This window comes from Merops nubicus, unplaced genomic scaffold, assembly GCF_000691845.1.
Source record: "Merops nubicus isolate BGI_N331 unplaced genomic scaffold, ASM69184v1 scaffold6326, whole genome shotgun sequence".
In the NCBI taxonomy this organism is placed as follows: Eukaryota; Metazoa; Chordata; class Aves; order Coraciiformes; family Meropidae; genus Merops; species Merops nubicus.
Genome location: NW_008612828.1, coordinates 89,994 through 107,247, shown reverse-complemented (window position 1 = coordinate 107,247; position 17,254 = coordinate 89,994). Strand labels below are relative to the sequence as shown.

Sequence of the window (17,254 nt, the reverse complement as noted above, 5' to 3'; positions counted from 1 at the left end):
TTTTGCTGTTGTACAAGCAGAGCATTTATTGTGCACCTCTTGGAGGTCATGAGGCAGGTGGAAATGTTTAATATATTATGACCTGTGTTTTTATTGATAGAAACAAAAAATACACTTTTTGTGAAATGTATTGTGAGGTGGTTGCCACAATTAGCTGTTTCTGTTGTACTTGCAGTTGTCTTTCTGCTTTTTTTTTGGCTACCATTGGTAGGTTTGTTTATTTAAATTGCTTTATAGTGTGGAAGCAAGTAAGAGAATCTACCTGAGAGGAATTGCAGTTGACTTCCTCAGTTTCCAGTAGGTGCTAGTTGTTAACAGTTTAGTGGGTCCTTTCAGGAATGTGTAATTCAATATTAAAAATAAAACTAGTGTGAAATCTGCAAAATCGATTCCTTTCCAGTTTTGTGATAATATAACTGTACTAAGGACATCCTAAGAATTCCTTTATTACAGGTGTCATGTGGTATAATTTGCCTTACAGAGACAATGCTGTCAGGAATCTCAATAAATGAAATCCTGCCTCTGGCTTTTTGCCATGTGAGATTGTAGTCCATGTGCTTGCCAAAGTAGGTGCAGCAGCTGAAAACCAGGTAAACTTCATGGGTGAGGGAACTTACACAAACTTTGTTTTTTAACTGTGCTTTAACTAGCTATGTCTCTGTTTGATTTGATAATTCTCTCTTCAGAAATGCTCCTTAACTGGGCAGGGAGAAGTACATAGCTATTGTATGGTGGGGATTGGGCTCAGTGTAGACAAGGGTGAAAGGAACTGAAGCTAGTTCGTGACTCATTGAAGCACATCTGCTGTTCTAAGTGCACGTGACATCATTAAGTAACAATAAAGAAGTAGAAACATGGGGTTTTATTTAGAAATGTATAAATAATTTTTACAAAGTTAACACTTTTGTCCTTTATTTAACTATTGCTCTTTCCTTCTTTCTCCCCAGACTAGAACTAAATTACATTACTTGTAGGCAACTAAAATGACTGTAAGTGAACAGAATTAATTTCCTATCAACTTTGCAAGTGTTGTTTCATGTGGAAGATATGAAGAAATGTTTAGTGCCTCTTGGAGAAGAGGTTGTGCCCTGTGGAACTAGTTTGTCACGGATGAACAAGAGCTGTTGTAGACACTGAAGGGTTTTCTGTTGATTTTTGTCTGTAATAGTCAGAGGCCTGGGCACCACGGCTTCAAAATCCTGCACAGGCTGGGTCACAGCAACAACTAAATTGCAATAGAACTTTTTTGTGAAACTCATGTAATTTAAAAAGTACTTAAAACTGCTTTCACTTTCCAAGAAATTCCACAAATAATTTCTATGCTGTAGCTTATTTTTTTTCTGTGTTTAATGCAAACCCTTAGAAAGCTGTGGGAGGCTTCTTGGGCTTTTTGTTTTTCAACCAGAACATTGACTTCTTCCTCCATTGTGAAGTCAAAGCAACAACAGTTTTCCTTTTTTTCTGTTACAGTTTCATTTTTGGGGAAAACAACGGGCTGTGGCTGCAATGAAAGCAGTGGGTGACATAAGCCTGTTAGCCAAGGGAAGTGGCCATTTCGGGGAGGATGTGACTCACAGGAGAGGAAAACTAATGGCAAATGTGTCTTCTCTAGTGTGTTAATTAACCTGCTTCTGAGATCTTACCTCAGCAAGTCTTGGTTTTATTTTTGACTGTGATAACATTTGAAGTATTCTGCCCCTGAAGTGTTTACGTATACAATATGTGTTGGGTTATATATACCTTATGAAACTTAATGAGAAAGAGTTAACATCAGGGGTTAAGCAGCATTTTGTTGGATGTTTTCTTAATTATAAAAAAAAAAAAGGGAAGGAAAAGAAAAAAGCCCAGCCCTTCTATTACACTGTCTGAATAAGCATGGGGATAACAAGACTAGTTCCTTGAAAAGCTCCAAAAGTTTCTTGAGACAGGGAAGCCAAGTCTGTCACCAGTGGACAAAAGTGGAAAGTTTGTAGCTTGGATCATTGAGAGGGGAAAGAAGAAAAGCTGTTTCATAATATGTTTTTAAAACAGCGCAGTGAAGACATTTCCAACAATGCTTTAAACTCATTTCAATGTTTATTGTTTTGGTTTGTTTTTCACAAAGTATGATCTGACTATATGCTCAGAGTCAAGAAGAAAATGTGCAGCTGCTTTAAAGGCTGCACGAAAAAGATTAAACTGACAGCTTTTCTACAGAAATGGTGCACAAATGACAAACAGGAACTTGGTAAACAGGCATCTAGAGACTCAGAAATTATATCAAGGGATTCCATATGGTCTGTGTTTGGGGTGAAATCTAAGGCAAGTGGGTTAACTGCTGTCCCGTAGCTCTCACATTCTTTTACTCTGTGAACAGAATGACTCGTGGGGATGTGGCCAGCAGACGGCACCCGAACTCTGCTGGCTGTTGTAGGAGCTAAACAACCTGGGTGAAGGGAGTAGAACGGGCTCAGGCAGAGCTCTGGCATCACACTTTCCTGCTCTCATGGAATGTCATGTGAGACAGCCCTTAGTTCTGATCCCATCCCAGTGCATGGGTTTGGGTATGTTTTTTGGAAGCATTTCTGCTGTTTCAGTTATTGATAGAGAGGAACTCCTTAGAACTTAGTTTTGTCTGTATAAAACAGTGTGAGGTAGATCAGTTACTTCAGCAAAGAAAAGAGCATTTGTTAGCCCTAGATCAAGTACACTTGATCACAGCTGCATTTCTAGTCCAAGCAATGTAAAAAGACCAGATGCCCTTGAGAAGAGTTAGGTAACCCAGGGAGCACCATTCCTTAAAAGCTGTATTTCTGTAACATTTTGTCCAGGTGAACCCTGAGCCAGGGATGACATGGTTTCCACACTGCTTTTAAAGTGACCTCTGTATTAAGTGTGTTTTGCTTTATATTGCAAAAGCCCAGATACAGACAGAATCTTTAGGAGTCAGATGATAAAAGGCTGCAACGCTATTAGGCTGCAAATGTGTAACAGTAGGGCAGCTTTCTAATGCCACCAAATTACAGCATTTGCCTAAAGATCTTCTGAGCTGCTTCCAAGTGTTAGAACCAGAAACTTGTGATTGAATGTTTGAGTAATTCTTCCTAGGGATCTATTATTTATTTACCCAAGTCCTTTCCATTTACCAGAGGTGTGGGAAGCAGTGTGAGTCAATGGAGTCCCGAGAGTTGTGTCTGGTGGTGCTGACAAGTTTCATCTACTGTAATGAAGCAGATCTGGGAGAAAAAAAAAAGAAAAAGAAAAAGAGAGAAGTAGATCTCTGAAGTGCTGCAAAGTGTTTTAGCCTTTTGGTCAAACCACAGCCGGCAGGAGTTGGGCTGTGAACACTACCAGCAGCGCTCGGCTGTGCTGCTAGAGCTACCAGGCTAACCACAGGAAGGGTAATGTGGATTTGACCAAAGGGCATTCTCTGCTGTGTCTGGAGATGGTGCACTAAGAAATAAAACCAGAAGTTTATGAAGAAGAGACGTTTTCTTGAATGTAGGTGCCCGAAGGGTGAACAGGAGCATTGTTCCTCATCTTCAGCCACGATGTGTTCTTATTTCTGCATGAACTGGATTCTTCTCATCCTGTGTACAGGTAACTAAATGACTAGGTGAAGGCACGTCAGTGTTTCAGAGATGTTTTGTGTTACAGTAAGAAGAGTGGCCACATAGTTCAGGAACTGCAGGTTTATGTTATAACTAGAACTTGGTCACAATGGCTCAATAGTCTTCTGATAGCCTTATTTCCGTTTTAAAACAAAATCATGTTGAGGATATGATGGTTTTAAACATGCTGCTTCTTGATCTATCTGCTAGTCTTGTTAGTGAATGATCTTTGGGATTTTTTAGATAATGATGATCTGATCTGTGAAGAGCAGAGAACTTTAAATAATTTTAGAAAAGATGTGAAATAAGGATATTTCACTTCAACAGGATTTGTGAAGGTAAGTGCTTAGAAAGACAGGGAAAAGGTCACTTGTGGCTTCTGGTGGTTTTTAGCCCATATGAAATGTTATTGGGACAAATTGGTAATTTCTCCTTTATCCTGAGAAAGCAGTCCTCCTAGGAAAATATTTTTAAAGGCAATAGCAATGGAAGCAGCAGGTTGTCAAGTGGTACTAGTATAGGCAGATAGACATTAAATATGTCGTGGCAGAATGTGGTCGGCAGAAGGAAAGGGGGTATTACAGGTATTGTTTCCTCTAACAGTTTATAAGACCCTTTGTGATGAGATTCATTTAAAGCTTGCATTTTTATATTAAATAAAATACATTCTTTTCAGAGATTGGTTTCTACTATGCTATTGTGGCAAAGTCTCTGAATGCAGATTTATTTTTAACTGTAATAGCTTAGGTTAGGAGGATGACTGAGTTGAGCTGGGGGAAACAGCTGTTTCAGAAGGAACAATTGCAACCAAGCCACATGGCACATGTTGGTGGACCTGCCTCGGGGAGCTCCCTTCCTGATTACAGACTGGGCTAGCCTTTTAATAGAGGTAATTTGTTGCCTGTACTTCTGCAGAGAATTCTATCCCTGAAATGTTAATATAGCTAGATCAAAATATTTACACATGATCCAATGTTACTGAATTTGGCAAGGGATGTGTAATGGTAAGTACAAACAAGTTTTCTTTCAGGTACAAGCAGACAGGAGCCCCACTGTGTAATTTGTTAGAAGGTGATTACAGGATAACTATGACTGGATCACCAGAGTGCAAGTTATTTAAGCTGGCACTAAATATAGCTTTTATTAAAACCCTCCTAAAGGCAGTATTGACTGGGGTGGTCTAAGTACAGCAAAAGAACCCATCTAACTGTGATGGGTGGGCTACTGGCTGCTAGGTCTCGCTCTTTTCACTTGAATAGTGTGACACAGCCTTGTGGAAATGTGCAAAATTACTTTTAATTGGAATGAAACACGTTAGAAACTGCATCAGAATGACGGAAGAAAATAAGGTAGTGGAAAAGGAAGGCATAAAATTTCTCAGAAAAGCTCTGAGAAATCTCTTCTGATAGAAATAGGCAAACCTATCGTTAGGCAAAAAAAGAGGAAACATGTTCAGCAGTGATCATTCTGATGAAGCCTGCTGTTGAATGGCTTTCATTAAAAGGGAGGAAGTTTCCCACAATGGTTATAATGAAACTCGGTGTCTTACTATTCCCCCATGTGTGGCTCGGGTTAAATCCGAACTAAGGAAAAAAAAAAAAGAGCTAAAAGCCCAGACATGGCAGAAGAGAAGGCACCAAGTTGTGCAGATCCAAACTCTGTTTCCTCTTCACCTCTCTGCCGAGGCTATAGAAAGTGGGATGTTCCTTTCTCTGTCTAGAGACACATTCTGAAGAGATCACTGACACGAACATTGTCCCTCACTGGGTCAGTCCTGCTGGGAATCACACCTACTTGTGGAACACACGGCCCGGCAGTGCCTGGTGGTGGTTGTGAGATGGGAGGTACCAGGTCATGCAAGATGTGCCAGGAGCTTCCACTTGCATGCACTGTGCTTAACAACCACGTTTGTCTTCTTGTCCCCAGGCCCCGTGGTGTCAGGATCACTTGTGAAAGGAAAAGTTGGTCAGAATATCATCGTGCCCTGCTTTTACAGTGTTAAGACAACGGACGACATCACATCGATGTGCTGGGGGCGTGGCAGCTGCCCTTCTTCCAAGTGTTCCGAGACGCTCCTCTGGACGGACGGCTGGCAGGTGACGGAGCGGTCCAGCAGCAGGTACAGGCTGAGGGGCAACCTGCGGGGGGGCGACGTGTCCCTCACCATCCTCAGCGCCCAGGAGGCGGACAGCGGCACCTACTGCTGCCGCGTGGAGATCCCGGGGTGGTTCAACGACCTGAAGAGTGAGCACAAGGTCCTGATAGAGAGAGGTGAGTGCAGAGGCGCTCTCGTGTCAGTGCTCTTGTGGTAAGTCTGCTGCTGAGTCTGGTTTCAAAGCTTGTTGTGCAAATGATTCCTGCAGTCACGCGTAGGACAGATCTTTAGGACTGTGCAGATCTGCTCCTAATTGTCTTGGGCATTGTTGTAATCCCAGCACAGTCACTGCAGTTACAGAAAGGACTCGGTGCCTTGTTTCATGGTGCACAGCACTACTGAGCTTTCCTAGAAGCACTGTTTGAAGAATTCAAGAGAAGGGACAGCATAGGATAATTAATTCATCAAGCAGCATACTTGTACACTTTCCATAGAAAACAGTGCTTCAGTTTCCCTGCATGATTCTAGAGTAAAGCCCAGGGACACAAAATTAGTATAGACAATTTTTTTTTTTATCAGCACTTCCTTTGATTTTTTAGTTTTTCTCATTCGTAAAAAGCATGATAATACAGTGGCTGACAGATGTGTAGCTGGTGCTAGGAAATTTTTATTACAGAAACACTTTCTTTTTCATGGTATAAATGTACACTAAGTTTAATTATAACATGTGTTGGTTTTGTTTTATTTTTAACATCAGCTAGAATCTCTACTGCAAGTCCTCACACTTACACCTCTGAACAGACCACAGGTAACTTTTATCCAAGTATTCATCTCAATAGCATATATAAGCTATACTGCAAATGGGGATCTTAGGGAGGAAACAAAACAATAAATCATAGAAATGTCTTGGTTGAAATTTACTGAATATTACCACAGAACCAGAGATCAGAATTTGGATTTAAATTCTGCCTGACAGTATATACAGACTCCAATGACAGGAACATGTATACGTGAGGAAGTTTGGTTCCAGGTATTATGTTTAAGTATATGTTTTATTGGTGCTGCAAGCATTGGTTTTCTTGTGTTTGTTGTTTTGGTATGTTGTTTTCTTTGTAGTATAAAAAAAAATCTCACCTTGCCTTCTGGAAATGCATCCCATGAACAGTAAACCACAAATTTTTAGGAGTTGTGTGTGCCCACTATTTAATCAATTTATTTGTTGCTCTGTAACATAGAACTGTTTTACTGGACTAGCTCAAAAGTGCATCTAACTCAGGTTCCTATCTCAGTAGCAGTCAGCAGCAGATGATTAAGGAGAAGAGCAGAACCAGGGCAGTGATTTAGTGATACAGTGCTGAAGTATCCTACCCTGGTATAATGTGTGTTTCTGAGGCTGCCTGTGTCCTCTCTAGCCTATGCATATTTAATAATGTGAAGCCTCTTATTGTAGTGGAAGACACTGTGGACAACTAATCCTCCTTGGTTTCTTCATTCCACTCACAAGTTCATAGACTTCTATCATGTGCCTGCTCAGCTGCATCCAAAAAAGACAGCTTTAATTTCCAGTACACAAGAGAGAGCTTGTAATATAACAATAGCTTATTCTCTGGATTTGGAAAGAAGAAATTAGGGATGTCATTTGTATTTCTCCCTCCACCTCAGATATTTCCAGCTAAGCATCTCTAAAATGTTACAACAGTTGCATTTCCTTTTTGGAAGAAGAAGTGAAAACTTTCTCAGACTGTTTCTGTTATAGTTGAAAATACCATGGCTTCCAATCTTAGAACTCACGGGTTTTCTTAACCCTGTGATGTCTTTATTTGCTGCTGGTGCAACAATTTTTAGTGTTTTCAGAAGGCATGTTAATATGTGGACGTTCATACAGAGGGAGACTGGGAAAGGCAGGTGGCCATATGCCTCTCCTGTAGGAATACTCCAGCACCTCAACCGCAGAGAACATTGAAGCAGATAATCCTGCTGTCTTCAGAATAAAGCTTCTGGGCTAAGGATAATGATTTAAAACATCAAAGGAACGAAGTGAGGTTGTCATAATGTGAACAGGAGATTTTGTCAGGTGATATACAACCCTCCTGAACATATCACATGGAGAAACTGAGATTGATGATGTGGAGGACATGAATTTGTAGTTCTGAAGTTTAATTATTGCAAACAGCTTTGCTCTGGGAAATTACCTCAAAATATGCTGCAGGTCCTTATGCAAAGATATCATGCTTTGGTCTGTTTGTTGTGTAGCTGTCTGGGACTTTACAAATATCACATTTTCTCTGACTTTCCACCACTTAGTCTTTCAAGGCCCTGAGCTAACCTTGATCAGTTTTCATCAGATAACCAAAGTTTGATTTCAGCATCCACTGCCACTTGATTCCAAAACTAGATGCCTACCTTGGTAGTTCCTTTCTTCTGGGGCCTGTGTTGAGATAACAGCAAGAGCTAAGTGTTTCCTGGAAGGAATTCAAAGCTCTGAAAAGTCCAGCAGGGGCTTCAGTATTCAGAGTTTTGTGCTGCCTTCTGAAGGCACCAGCCTCTTTATGGTATGCAGAGCCGAGACTCCTGGTAGAGAGATACTTAAATTCAGTGGTCCCAAATCAGCAATACAAATTGCTCTCTGTCAAGGCAGAATGGTTCTCTGTGTTAATGATGTGTTTGTGTTGCCTTTGCTCAGCTCGTGGGAGCACCAGCGAGTCATCCTTTACCATCACAAGAACGTGGCCATCAGTTCCTGCTTCAGAAGCTCCTAGGACTGTAAGCATCACCTAGACAAAGTGGACAGACATGAGAGGTCTCTGGGTCAGCCCTACAGTTCACTTGTACTACTTTAGTTTGATTGCAAAAGAATAGTTTTTTTGTTTGTTTTTGGTGTTGTGCTTTTTTTTTTAGGTCTGCACATTTAGTGCTTATGAAAGAGGGAAAAAACCCTGCTTTGTGTGCATAAAATACTTCCTACTTGTGAGGGAGGAGCTTTAGCAGTGTCTATATTGCCTTTCAGGCATCTGATCCCTGCTCAAGCACCTCAGACTGCTGGGATGTAACCACTAACCTGCAGGTATGGCAGGATATGGGGAGGGGTTGAAACTGGACCACCTGACAGCACAGGGATGCCCTGTACTCCCTGTACGGTGGGGACCTCTGTGTCTGTCCTGCTGAGTCCTCAGCACATATTGCAAGGTGCAGGCAGTCACAATGCCCAGATTTTATCAGGAGCAGGAGACAGCCAAGCTGGCCTTTGGGAGGGCCTGCTGTGATGTGCTGCAAGGCAGTGTGTGCTGTGGGCATCCATACTGCTGCACGTGCAGAATGTACAGCAGGGACCACACTGCTCTTCCAGGCCTGAGTTCCTAGTGAGAGGTTAGAGATCTAACAGCTGCCTTCAGAAAGAAGCTTTGTCTAAATAAAGACCAGCCTGAGGAGAAGGCATGTTTACTTATCAGTATAAAGCCTTGCATAACTACTGAATAAGCTGACAGAAAGGTGGGAGGGTGTGACATCAGGAGGTATTTTAATATTTTTTAAAAAAAATATTCACCAAATAGCATTAAGCCTGAACAAATGGGTTTTGTTATAACTTCAGGTCCTTTTACAATCTGAAAAAATGTGTTTTAACAGCATGGTCCACACAACTTTCGTAGTGATTCAGCTTGAAACTAGCCCTATGTCTCAAATTAAGATCTTGTTCTCAAGTCTACTTTTACTGCAAGATGGCAAAACACACAAGTGGTCTTTGGGTACTGTATGGAATTCTTGCTCTCAGTGCCACTAATGCTCATCTGTTTTGTGTTTGACAGAACGTGTCTTTATCACTTCCCAGTCAGCAGTATTCAGAGAAAGGGCTGTACATTGGGATTGGTTTATGTACAGCACTTCTAGCCGTCCTTATTTTGGCACTGTTCCTGACTAGACGTAAGTCCTGGTCACACTGAGTCCTGGTCACACTGAGTCCTGGTCACACTGAGTCCTGGTCACACGTGGTTGTTCACGGAGGGGTTGGGTACATCTAATCACAGCTGTGGCAGGTGCCACATGTCTTCTGCTTCAGGGAACTGAGCTCAGGTCTCTGGATGGCCTCACTCACCCTGTGCTCTCAGCTCTCCCCTTAGCCTCTGGAGCACAGAATAGCAAACTGTGAAAGTAGTTTTATTATTTCATGTCTCAAACTCCTTAGCCAACCAATCAACCAAGATTCTGGTGAGGAGATGCATGAAACAAGCCCACCCCTGCCCCACTTGTTTCCTCCTACTCATTCTTTAGCTGCCATGTTGTCCCAGTCCTTCTCAGAGATAATGGGAGAGGCACTAGTTTCATATAACTATATAAAATATTTTTCTGTGTGCCAGATTTTCTGCCTAGAAGCTCTTGGTCAGACCAAACCATATGTATTAGAGCTCATGGAAGTGATGGGGATTTCCTATACTGAAAATATTTGCTTAAGTTCCCCTATTTACTTTCTTACACTTGCATTTTCTTTTTGAATTTTGTTTAACTCGCTTTTGATGGTTTAAAGAAAAATATTTGTTTTCTTTATTTTCTTTCTGGACGGTCCTTAGGATATTTATACAACTCAAAGAAGACAGGTGACTTTGCAAAGTAAGTATTCTGTTTCAGTTCTAGCTAATAGGACAAAATAGGTTGCAGAAAGAAAATGCTGTCACTGTGCTGATCATTCCACCACATACTTTGACTTTCTTTTTTAAGAAAGTTAATAGTTTTTTTCATTGCAGAAAGAAATTAATACATCCTATTACTTATCATTGGTTAGTAAGCAAAAATGAGTTTGTCAGTTCATTGGATTAGGGAGCATGCAAACTTCAAGTGTAGGTTGTCTTGTAAGTGGAAAAATGATTCATTATCAGACATGCTTGAACAAGTGTGTTTGCATATTTTGTGTTTTTTTTCCAATGAGCTAGTTGATTTAGTTATCTGCTTTTCTGTGTTTCTATTGTCTGGGTTTTGTTCAGCAACATGGTTTTCACTTTTTTTTTTGCAGCTTCGTTGCATTTTGGAGGCCAGAAGGTGCAGGGAGCCATCATGCCCTGGAAGATGAAAACCGTGCAGAGGAGAATGTTTATATAATACACTAAGGATTGGATGCATGCTTGCCTTTGTCATTTCTAGGGCATTAAATAGTTTGCAAAATGTTAGCTGCTCCCTCTGCTCAGCAGCTAAACGTGACAGGACTACTGCAGTATTATTCACATCGTTCTAATAAAACAAATAAAAACTACACTTTTAATTAGAAAACTTTATCAGCCTGTTCCAGAAACAGAAACCCTACTGGCATGTATGGAAATTTCCAGAATCCACTTATCAAACCCTAAATAAATTTACCATTATATTTATTATCTGCTTCAAATTCTCTCTCTTTGGAAAAGAGGAAGGGCCAGAATAGCTACTACATCACAAAAGGAAAACCACACTTTGTTTTTTTTTTAAGTTTATCTGTGCTGTGTATTATATGTGCCAGCTGTAAAAGTCCATTGCATCAGAGGGCAGAAGCAATCTAGCTGCCACAACAAAGATGACACATGGAAAAACTTGGTAGTATTAGTATTTCAGTATATGTTTAGCTGGATTTTCATTAAAGTCACGTATACCCAGTCCTGGTAGCAGCTCACTGATGCAATGTGTCCACCCAAAGTTAAATCTGGAGGAGCTTGATGCTCAGCTTGTTATGGGTTGTCCTCAGAGCCTACAGGATCTGTGCAGAATATTCATAGCTTGTTTTCAGAGAATCATGACTAGAGGGTGTTCCTCTGCAAAATGCATCATGTTTTTCCTCTGTGGCTTTCTCCATGGGTGTGCCTCTGGCCTGAGAAGTCCTCAGGGTGGCAGTTTCCACTTTCAGGCCTCTAAAAGGACTGAACAAAAAACAACTACTTTGTAAAGTTAATTAAATTCTTACTTTTCTTAGCTTGTGGGTAAGTCATAGACATTGCACAGAATATTGGCTGAAAGTTTGCCCTGCCTTTACACCTGTCTAGGTACCAAATGACTCTAATGTCTTATGCTGAATTAGTTTGGTGGCTTTTAGCTCATAAATGGGGAGTATCTGGCCTAGTGCCTTTCCTCTACTGCTCCTCAGTTAGACCTGGCTCTCAGCTTTTATTCTCTGCAACACTAAACTTTGGCTTACTTAAATAAATGGAGGCAGCCCTATGAGGATGAATCAATAGTTTGTGCCTTGTTTAGCAACAGGCACACCACACCCAAATCAGCTTTAATTGGAAGAATAATTTTCCTCAATTGTTTTTAAGAATACATTTTTAAACAGAGACTGGGAATTTCCTGAAAGTGCATGAAAGTAGCACAGGCAGGAGAAAGACCAACCCTTCCCAAGTACTGGGCAGTGCAAATTTTGCCCTGAAGCTCCTCCCAAGGAATACCTAAAGCAGATATTGCTGCCACAGGAAGATCTGTAGGTTTACTGCAAACTTTCTATTGAGTTCATAATTTCCAAGGGAGTCATGTAAAGAAAAAAGCTGCATTATTCAATGAGGTGTTAAAGAGGAATAATAAAATCAGTAGGTATTTGTTAACAGCTGAGACACCTGAGGCCATGGTCTGGTTGTGCTTTAAGGAGAGCTTGGGTCAGCGGAGCGTTATCCATCCTTCCCCCAGCTGGTAGAGATGGGAGGGCTTGGGCAGGCTGGGGAGGGGAGTGGTTTCTCCCTGGAGAGCCTGGCTAAGGTGGGATACTGCAGGCGAGCGTGCCTGCAAAGGCTCACAAAGGAGAGAAAGGCTCCTTATCCTGTTGAGGGCAGAAGAAATGGAAAGCAAGCTGTAACAGGTGACCCTGGTGCGGTTTGTGTTTTCACTTGGGCTGTGTGTTGTCTTGGGGCTTTCTGTTGGGGCAGGCCTCAAAGGCAGCCAGTGTGGAGGTGAATTCATGGTTGATGGAAGAACTTAGTGTGGGAGCACAGGTATTAGGGGATCACTGATCCCTAGGCCAGGAAAGGGCAGAGCTGGCTTCCTCCATGGCGTTTTCTGTCTTCACGTCACGTGTTGCCTTGTGTGAAAACCTACTGAAACTAGAAAACCTGCTGGTGTTACACTCTATTTTTGTGTTTGACTATTAGTAACAATTGCTAAATGAACATGACTGGCCACACTGCAGATGTTGCTTTCCTTCTGCATGGCTGGGCATGCCGTTGTTGTCGTCAGTCTAACCCATGTCTGGAGCTGGAGGAAGTCTGATCTTGTCTCTGAACTAGATCTCAGAAAACTCCTTCAGCACTTTCTGCAACTTCTACCACATCAGTGTCTACTGGGATCAATTAGACAAGTTTGGGGTTTCCAGAATTATCTGATTCCAACTGCTCATGCTCTTAAGGAGTTTGAAGACCATCTTTAAAGACTGCTAATGATGAAAACTTCTTGCCCATAAGGATTTTTTTTCTTGCTATTACAGATTAATTCAGACTAATCCTTATATCAGAAAGTTCTAATGCAAAATAAAGTTCTAGACTATCTGATAACCAAAATCTCAATTAAAATTTCCTTTCTGCTGTGCAATTACTTGGTAAACAGACTCTGTAAAGATTGTGCAGAGCAAGAACTTTGCCTTGGATACATAGTATAGTAGAAAAAAATATGTGCAACCACAAGTTCCCTGGAAATTTTTTTTTTTTTTAGCTTAATGGTCAGCCATGGGAGATGAAGGAGAAACTGGGGAGGGAAAAAGTCTCCAGGATACTTTTTTCCTGGAGAAAAAGTATCAATAGTTGATCACATCAGGTTCATTAGTTCTATTCACAGAACAGCAGAGGATGTGTGTACTTGGCATTGTACGAGCTGTACCTGGTAGAATATAGCAAGTTAGATATTTTTACTGATCTCTGGTTAACCTGCCTTATAATGTTGATAATAAGATGCTGCTCTGTTTTTGTGTCTAATCCCATGGGTTGCTGTTTATGCTGCACTGAAGCATGTACATGTACAAAGCAGCACTATGGCATAGTTGCTGCATATTGCTGAATAGTTCTCTTAGGTTCGTACTGCTTGAATCTGCCACTAAGCCTGCTGCAGCAGCATCAGCTGGCTATGTCCTGGTGAAAGAAACCAGGCATCCTGGCTTTGCTGGAGCCTAGTCTACCTGGAATCTATTTCTTGCCACTGTAATGTAGTGGCTGTATGAAGGATGAGTATGCTAGTGAGAGGTAGCCTCCTACTCCAATGTGTAACCGAGTCCAACAGGTCCACAAGCACAAGAGTCCAGTGCTGATGCTGTGTTGGGGGGATATCGAACAGCTAATCTCTCTCCCACATTCCTGTGCTACTCAAGATTTTGTAGACCTGTTCGTGATGCCTCTTAGGTTATTTCTTTTCAAGGCTTACTCATCCTGGGCTACTCATCTAATCCTCCTGTGGAAGCTCTTCCACACTTTCTACCATTCTTTTTGCCCTTCTTGGAACCCTTTCTGGATCTAACATATGCTTTGAGGGACTAGAACTATATGTAGAGTTCAAGGTAGATCTGTATAGTGGCATAATGCTGTCTTCTGCTTTGTTTTCCATTGCTTTACTAGCAAGTGCTAAAATTTGATTTGCCTTTTTTAATGCTGTGAAGCAGAGGTATGATATTTTAATGGCCTTGACTATTCATGATAAACTCCAAATTTCCTGTCTGAGGGGGTAATGTTTGGCTAAACCCCATCATTTTATGATTTGAACTTGGAATTGCTTCCTCCATTTGCACCATGCTACATTTATTTGCACAGAATTTTGTCTGTCTGCAGCTCTTCATTCCTGACCTTAATGCCCTGGATTACTTTTGCTTTATTATTCATCTTTTCCAGAGCAGAACTTCTTTATCAATTGGCCAGAAAGAGTAAAAGAAGAAAGTGAAAAAGATTAAAAAGTATTTCTTGGAGTTGATGTTGCAGGTCTTTGGGAAGGACACTGTTTTGGCAAGAAAACATTTGTGAGTGTCTCCAAGACTGTCTTTGCAAATAGAAGATACAAAGCTGCCGAAAGAAAGAGCAGAGTCTTCAAGCAGAATCAGGGAAAATTAAGGGATTAAGAAAATATAAGTGAAGACAAAGTCAGAGGTAGAGACTAAGCCAAATATTTAGGAGTGTAAGAGCATAGAGCTGTTTTTTGCTGCTCAGCAGCACAGAATGGTGATGGGCCTTAAGAGTTCCATACAAAGGCAAAACAAACAGTATATTGAAATCTCTGGTGGTAGTACAATGCCAAGTATCTTGAAAGAGGAAGAAGAATAGGATCAAATGATATAGGGTAGAAGAGTCCAGCTGATCAGCTAGTCCAACTCCCTGATCACTGGGCTGACCAAAAGTTAAAGCATTTTGTTAAGGAGATTGTCCAAACACCCCTTAAACACTGATAGGCTTGGGACATCACCTGCCTCTCTAGGATTGCCATTCCAGGGTTTGATCACCCTCTCAGTAAAGGAATGCTTCCCAGTGCCCTGTCTAAACCTTCTCTGGTGCAGCTTTGAACCATTCCTACGTGTCCTATCACTGGATACCAGGGAGAATAGACCAGCACCTCCCTCTCACGTCCCCTCCTCAGGAAGCCACAGAGTGCAAGGAGGTCGCCCCTCAGCCTCCTTTCCTCCAAACTAGACAAACCCAGACTCTTCAGCTGCTCCTCATGGGACATGCCTTCCAGCTCCTTTTGCCAGCTTAGTTGACCTCCTCTGGGCACATTCAAGGACTTTCACATCCTTCTTAGATTTTGGGGTGCAGAGCTGCACACAGCACTCAAAGTGAGGCGGCACCATTGCTAAATCCAGTAGGAGAATCACCTCTTTTGACTGGCCTCTATCCGGAAACGTAGGAAGGAAGCAGTTGTGGTACATAAAATGGGGAACTGGAGAAATGAGACTTCAGTGGGGCTCACTCAGCATCTCAGGAAAGCATAGTTTTCTCTCCTTCCACTCGCTGCTCTGGAGTCTTTGTCAGCTAAAATGTCCTGTTTTGTGCTGTTTCACTGGATTGTGATCCAGATATTTATAGGTGAGTCCTCACTTGTTTTTTGTGTGCTTGCTCAGAAAACAAAAATTTTGTAACATGGAAACCAACAACACTTGTTTTGTGGAAAAAAAACAAAAATCCAAACAACTATGAAAAATGTTGTAATTGTCTACAGAACTGGAAAAAGCTTTCTTAACTTACTAATACTGATTTAGATTGATAGATCGATTGATTGATTTTTTTTTTTTTTAAATGTATGTGGTTTCGTCTGCTAGATGTGTACTGCTGGCTTTGCTCCTTCACCTATCTCCCCACCACACGACAGTGCTGGCACAGCCCAGGCTAGGGAATGGAAATATTGGCAGAGAATGAATGTGTATACACGATAAAGAAAGGATTTTCTGAAACTCTGAGGGCTGTCTGCTGTTATGAACTGAGTATGGGAAAACACAGCTGGAGATTCTTCTTTTACTCACAAATGTTCAGTTTGCCAATCTAAAATCTGAATCCTAAAAGAGATGGAAATCAAAGAAGAGTAAGTTGGGAGACAGCGCCTTACAAGTGTGATTGGTCTCAGTGCTGTTTCTGCATGCACATTTAGGCATCAGCAACACAGGTGCCAAATTGCCTGAGGTGGCTCAGGGATGGGAGCTCACCATGTGCTTTAGGCATTTTAGGAAATGCTGTCTCAGATGACCCATTATGAATTGGGTAACCTCTGTGAGGTTCTATATTACAAATAACATCTAGAGCAACTGTGATGTTCTTAAATTGGTCTGAAAAGTAGTGGATAAGTTTGGTCACTGGCAAGATGCATTGAGGGGCAAGAGGTGATCTGTGCCCCCCTGTGGCAAGGTAACACAACCTCCACCATGTCTGCTGCACAAGTGGAGCTTTGTTAGCACTTTGCTGTGGCCTAGGGAATTCCAAAATATTTATTGTCTTTTGCCATTCTCAGCAGAAGAAATGGGAGGGCTTGTTCCTCACCACATCTTCAGCCTCAAAATAAATGGGACGCACTCACCTCCATTTGATCTTATTTTCAAAACCTTTCTTACAAGAAGAACTACTGAAGGGTGAGAATGGCTTCTTCTTACCTTCTCTTTAAGCCATATCTGTGCTGTGAATGCGTAGTCTTGAGACTCAGGAAACCAGAAGACTGGGCAGTTAAATGCTTTTTTTTTTTTTTTTTTTCTGTTTATCAGTAACTTTCTCTCAATTTCATCAGTACAGAGGCTAAAGAAGAAATAATTAAAACAACAACAAAAAAAAAGGTTGATAAAGAAAAGAGTCCAAGTATCTTCTACAAAAAAAAGGAAATTATTCCAGAAATAAATCAAGGAAGAATAATTCTTTTCCAGGCAGCTGTCTTGGCTGGAGGATATATGTCTTTATTCATCCAGCGACAAGTCTGCAAGATAGATCACTACAACAGCAGCTATTGGCGTTTCAACTTAGTACCAACTGCCTTTGAGGGCTGGTTCAAGAGACACTATATGTAAATATGTCTGTACCTGTATGGTCAGAACAATTATGAATATTCCTCTCTGTTTTGGATTATATATTAAACATCTGGAGTCCCTTTCTCTCTCGCTTGGATTAAGGGCTTGGAGTGGCAA

General features: G+C 41.3%; 1 protein-coding gene across 1 annotated transcript in view; it reads left to right on the top strand.

The window, feature by feature from the left end:
- The first annotated feature begins 3,530 nt into the window (after positions 1–3,530).
- Positions 3,531–17,254, top strand: part of LOC103774272 — a 24,333-nt gene continuing 10,609 nt past the window's right edge. The window contains exons 1-9 of the mRNA XM_008941664.1: positions 3,531–3,579; positions 5,517–5,861; positions 6,443–6,493; positions 8,369–8,448; positions 8,693–8,749; positions 9,489–9,603; positions 10,248–10,287; positions 10,688–10,763; positions 15,614–15,677. Coding sequence (XP_008939912.1) covers positions 3,531–3,579; positions 5,517–5,861; positions 6,443–6,493; positions 8,369–8,448; positions 8,693–8,749; positions 9,489–9,603; positions 10,248–10,287; positions 10,688–10,763; positions 15,614–15,677 — 877 coding nt within the window. The remainder of the gene's footprint in view (positions 3,580–5,516; positions 5,862–6,442; positions 6,494–8,368; positions 8,449–8,692; positions 8,750–9,488; positions 9,604–10,247; positions 10,288–10,687; positions 10,764–15,613; positions 15,678–17,254) is intronic.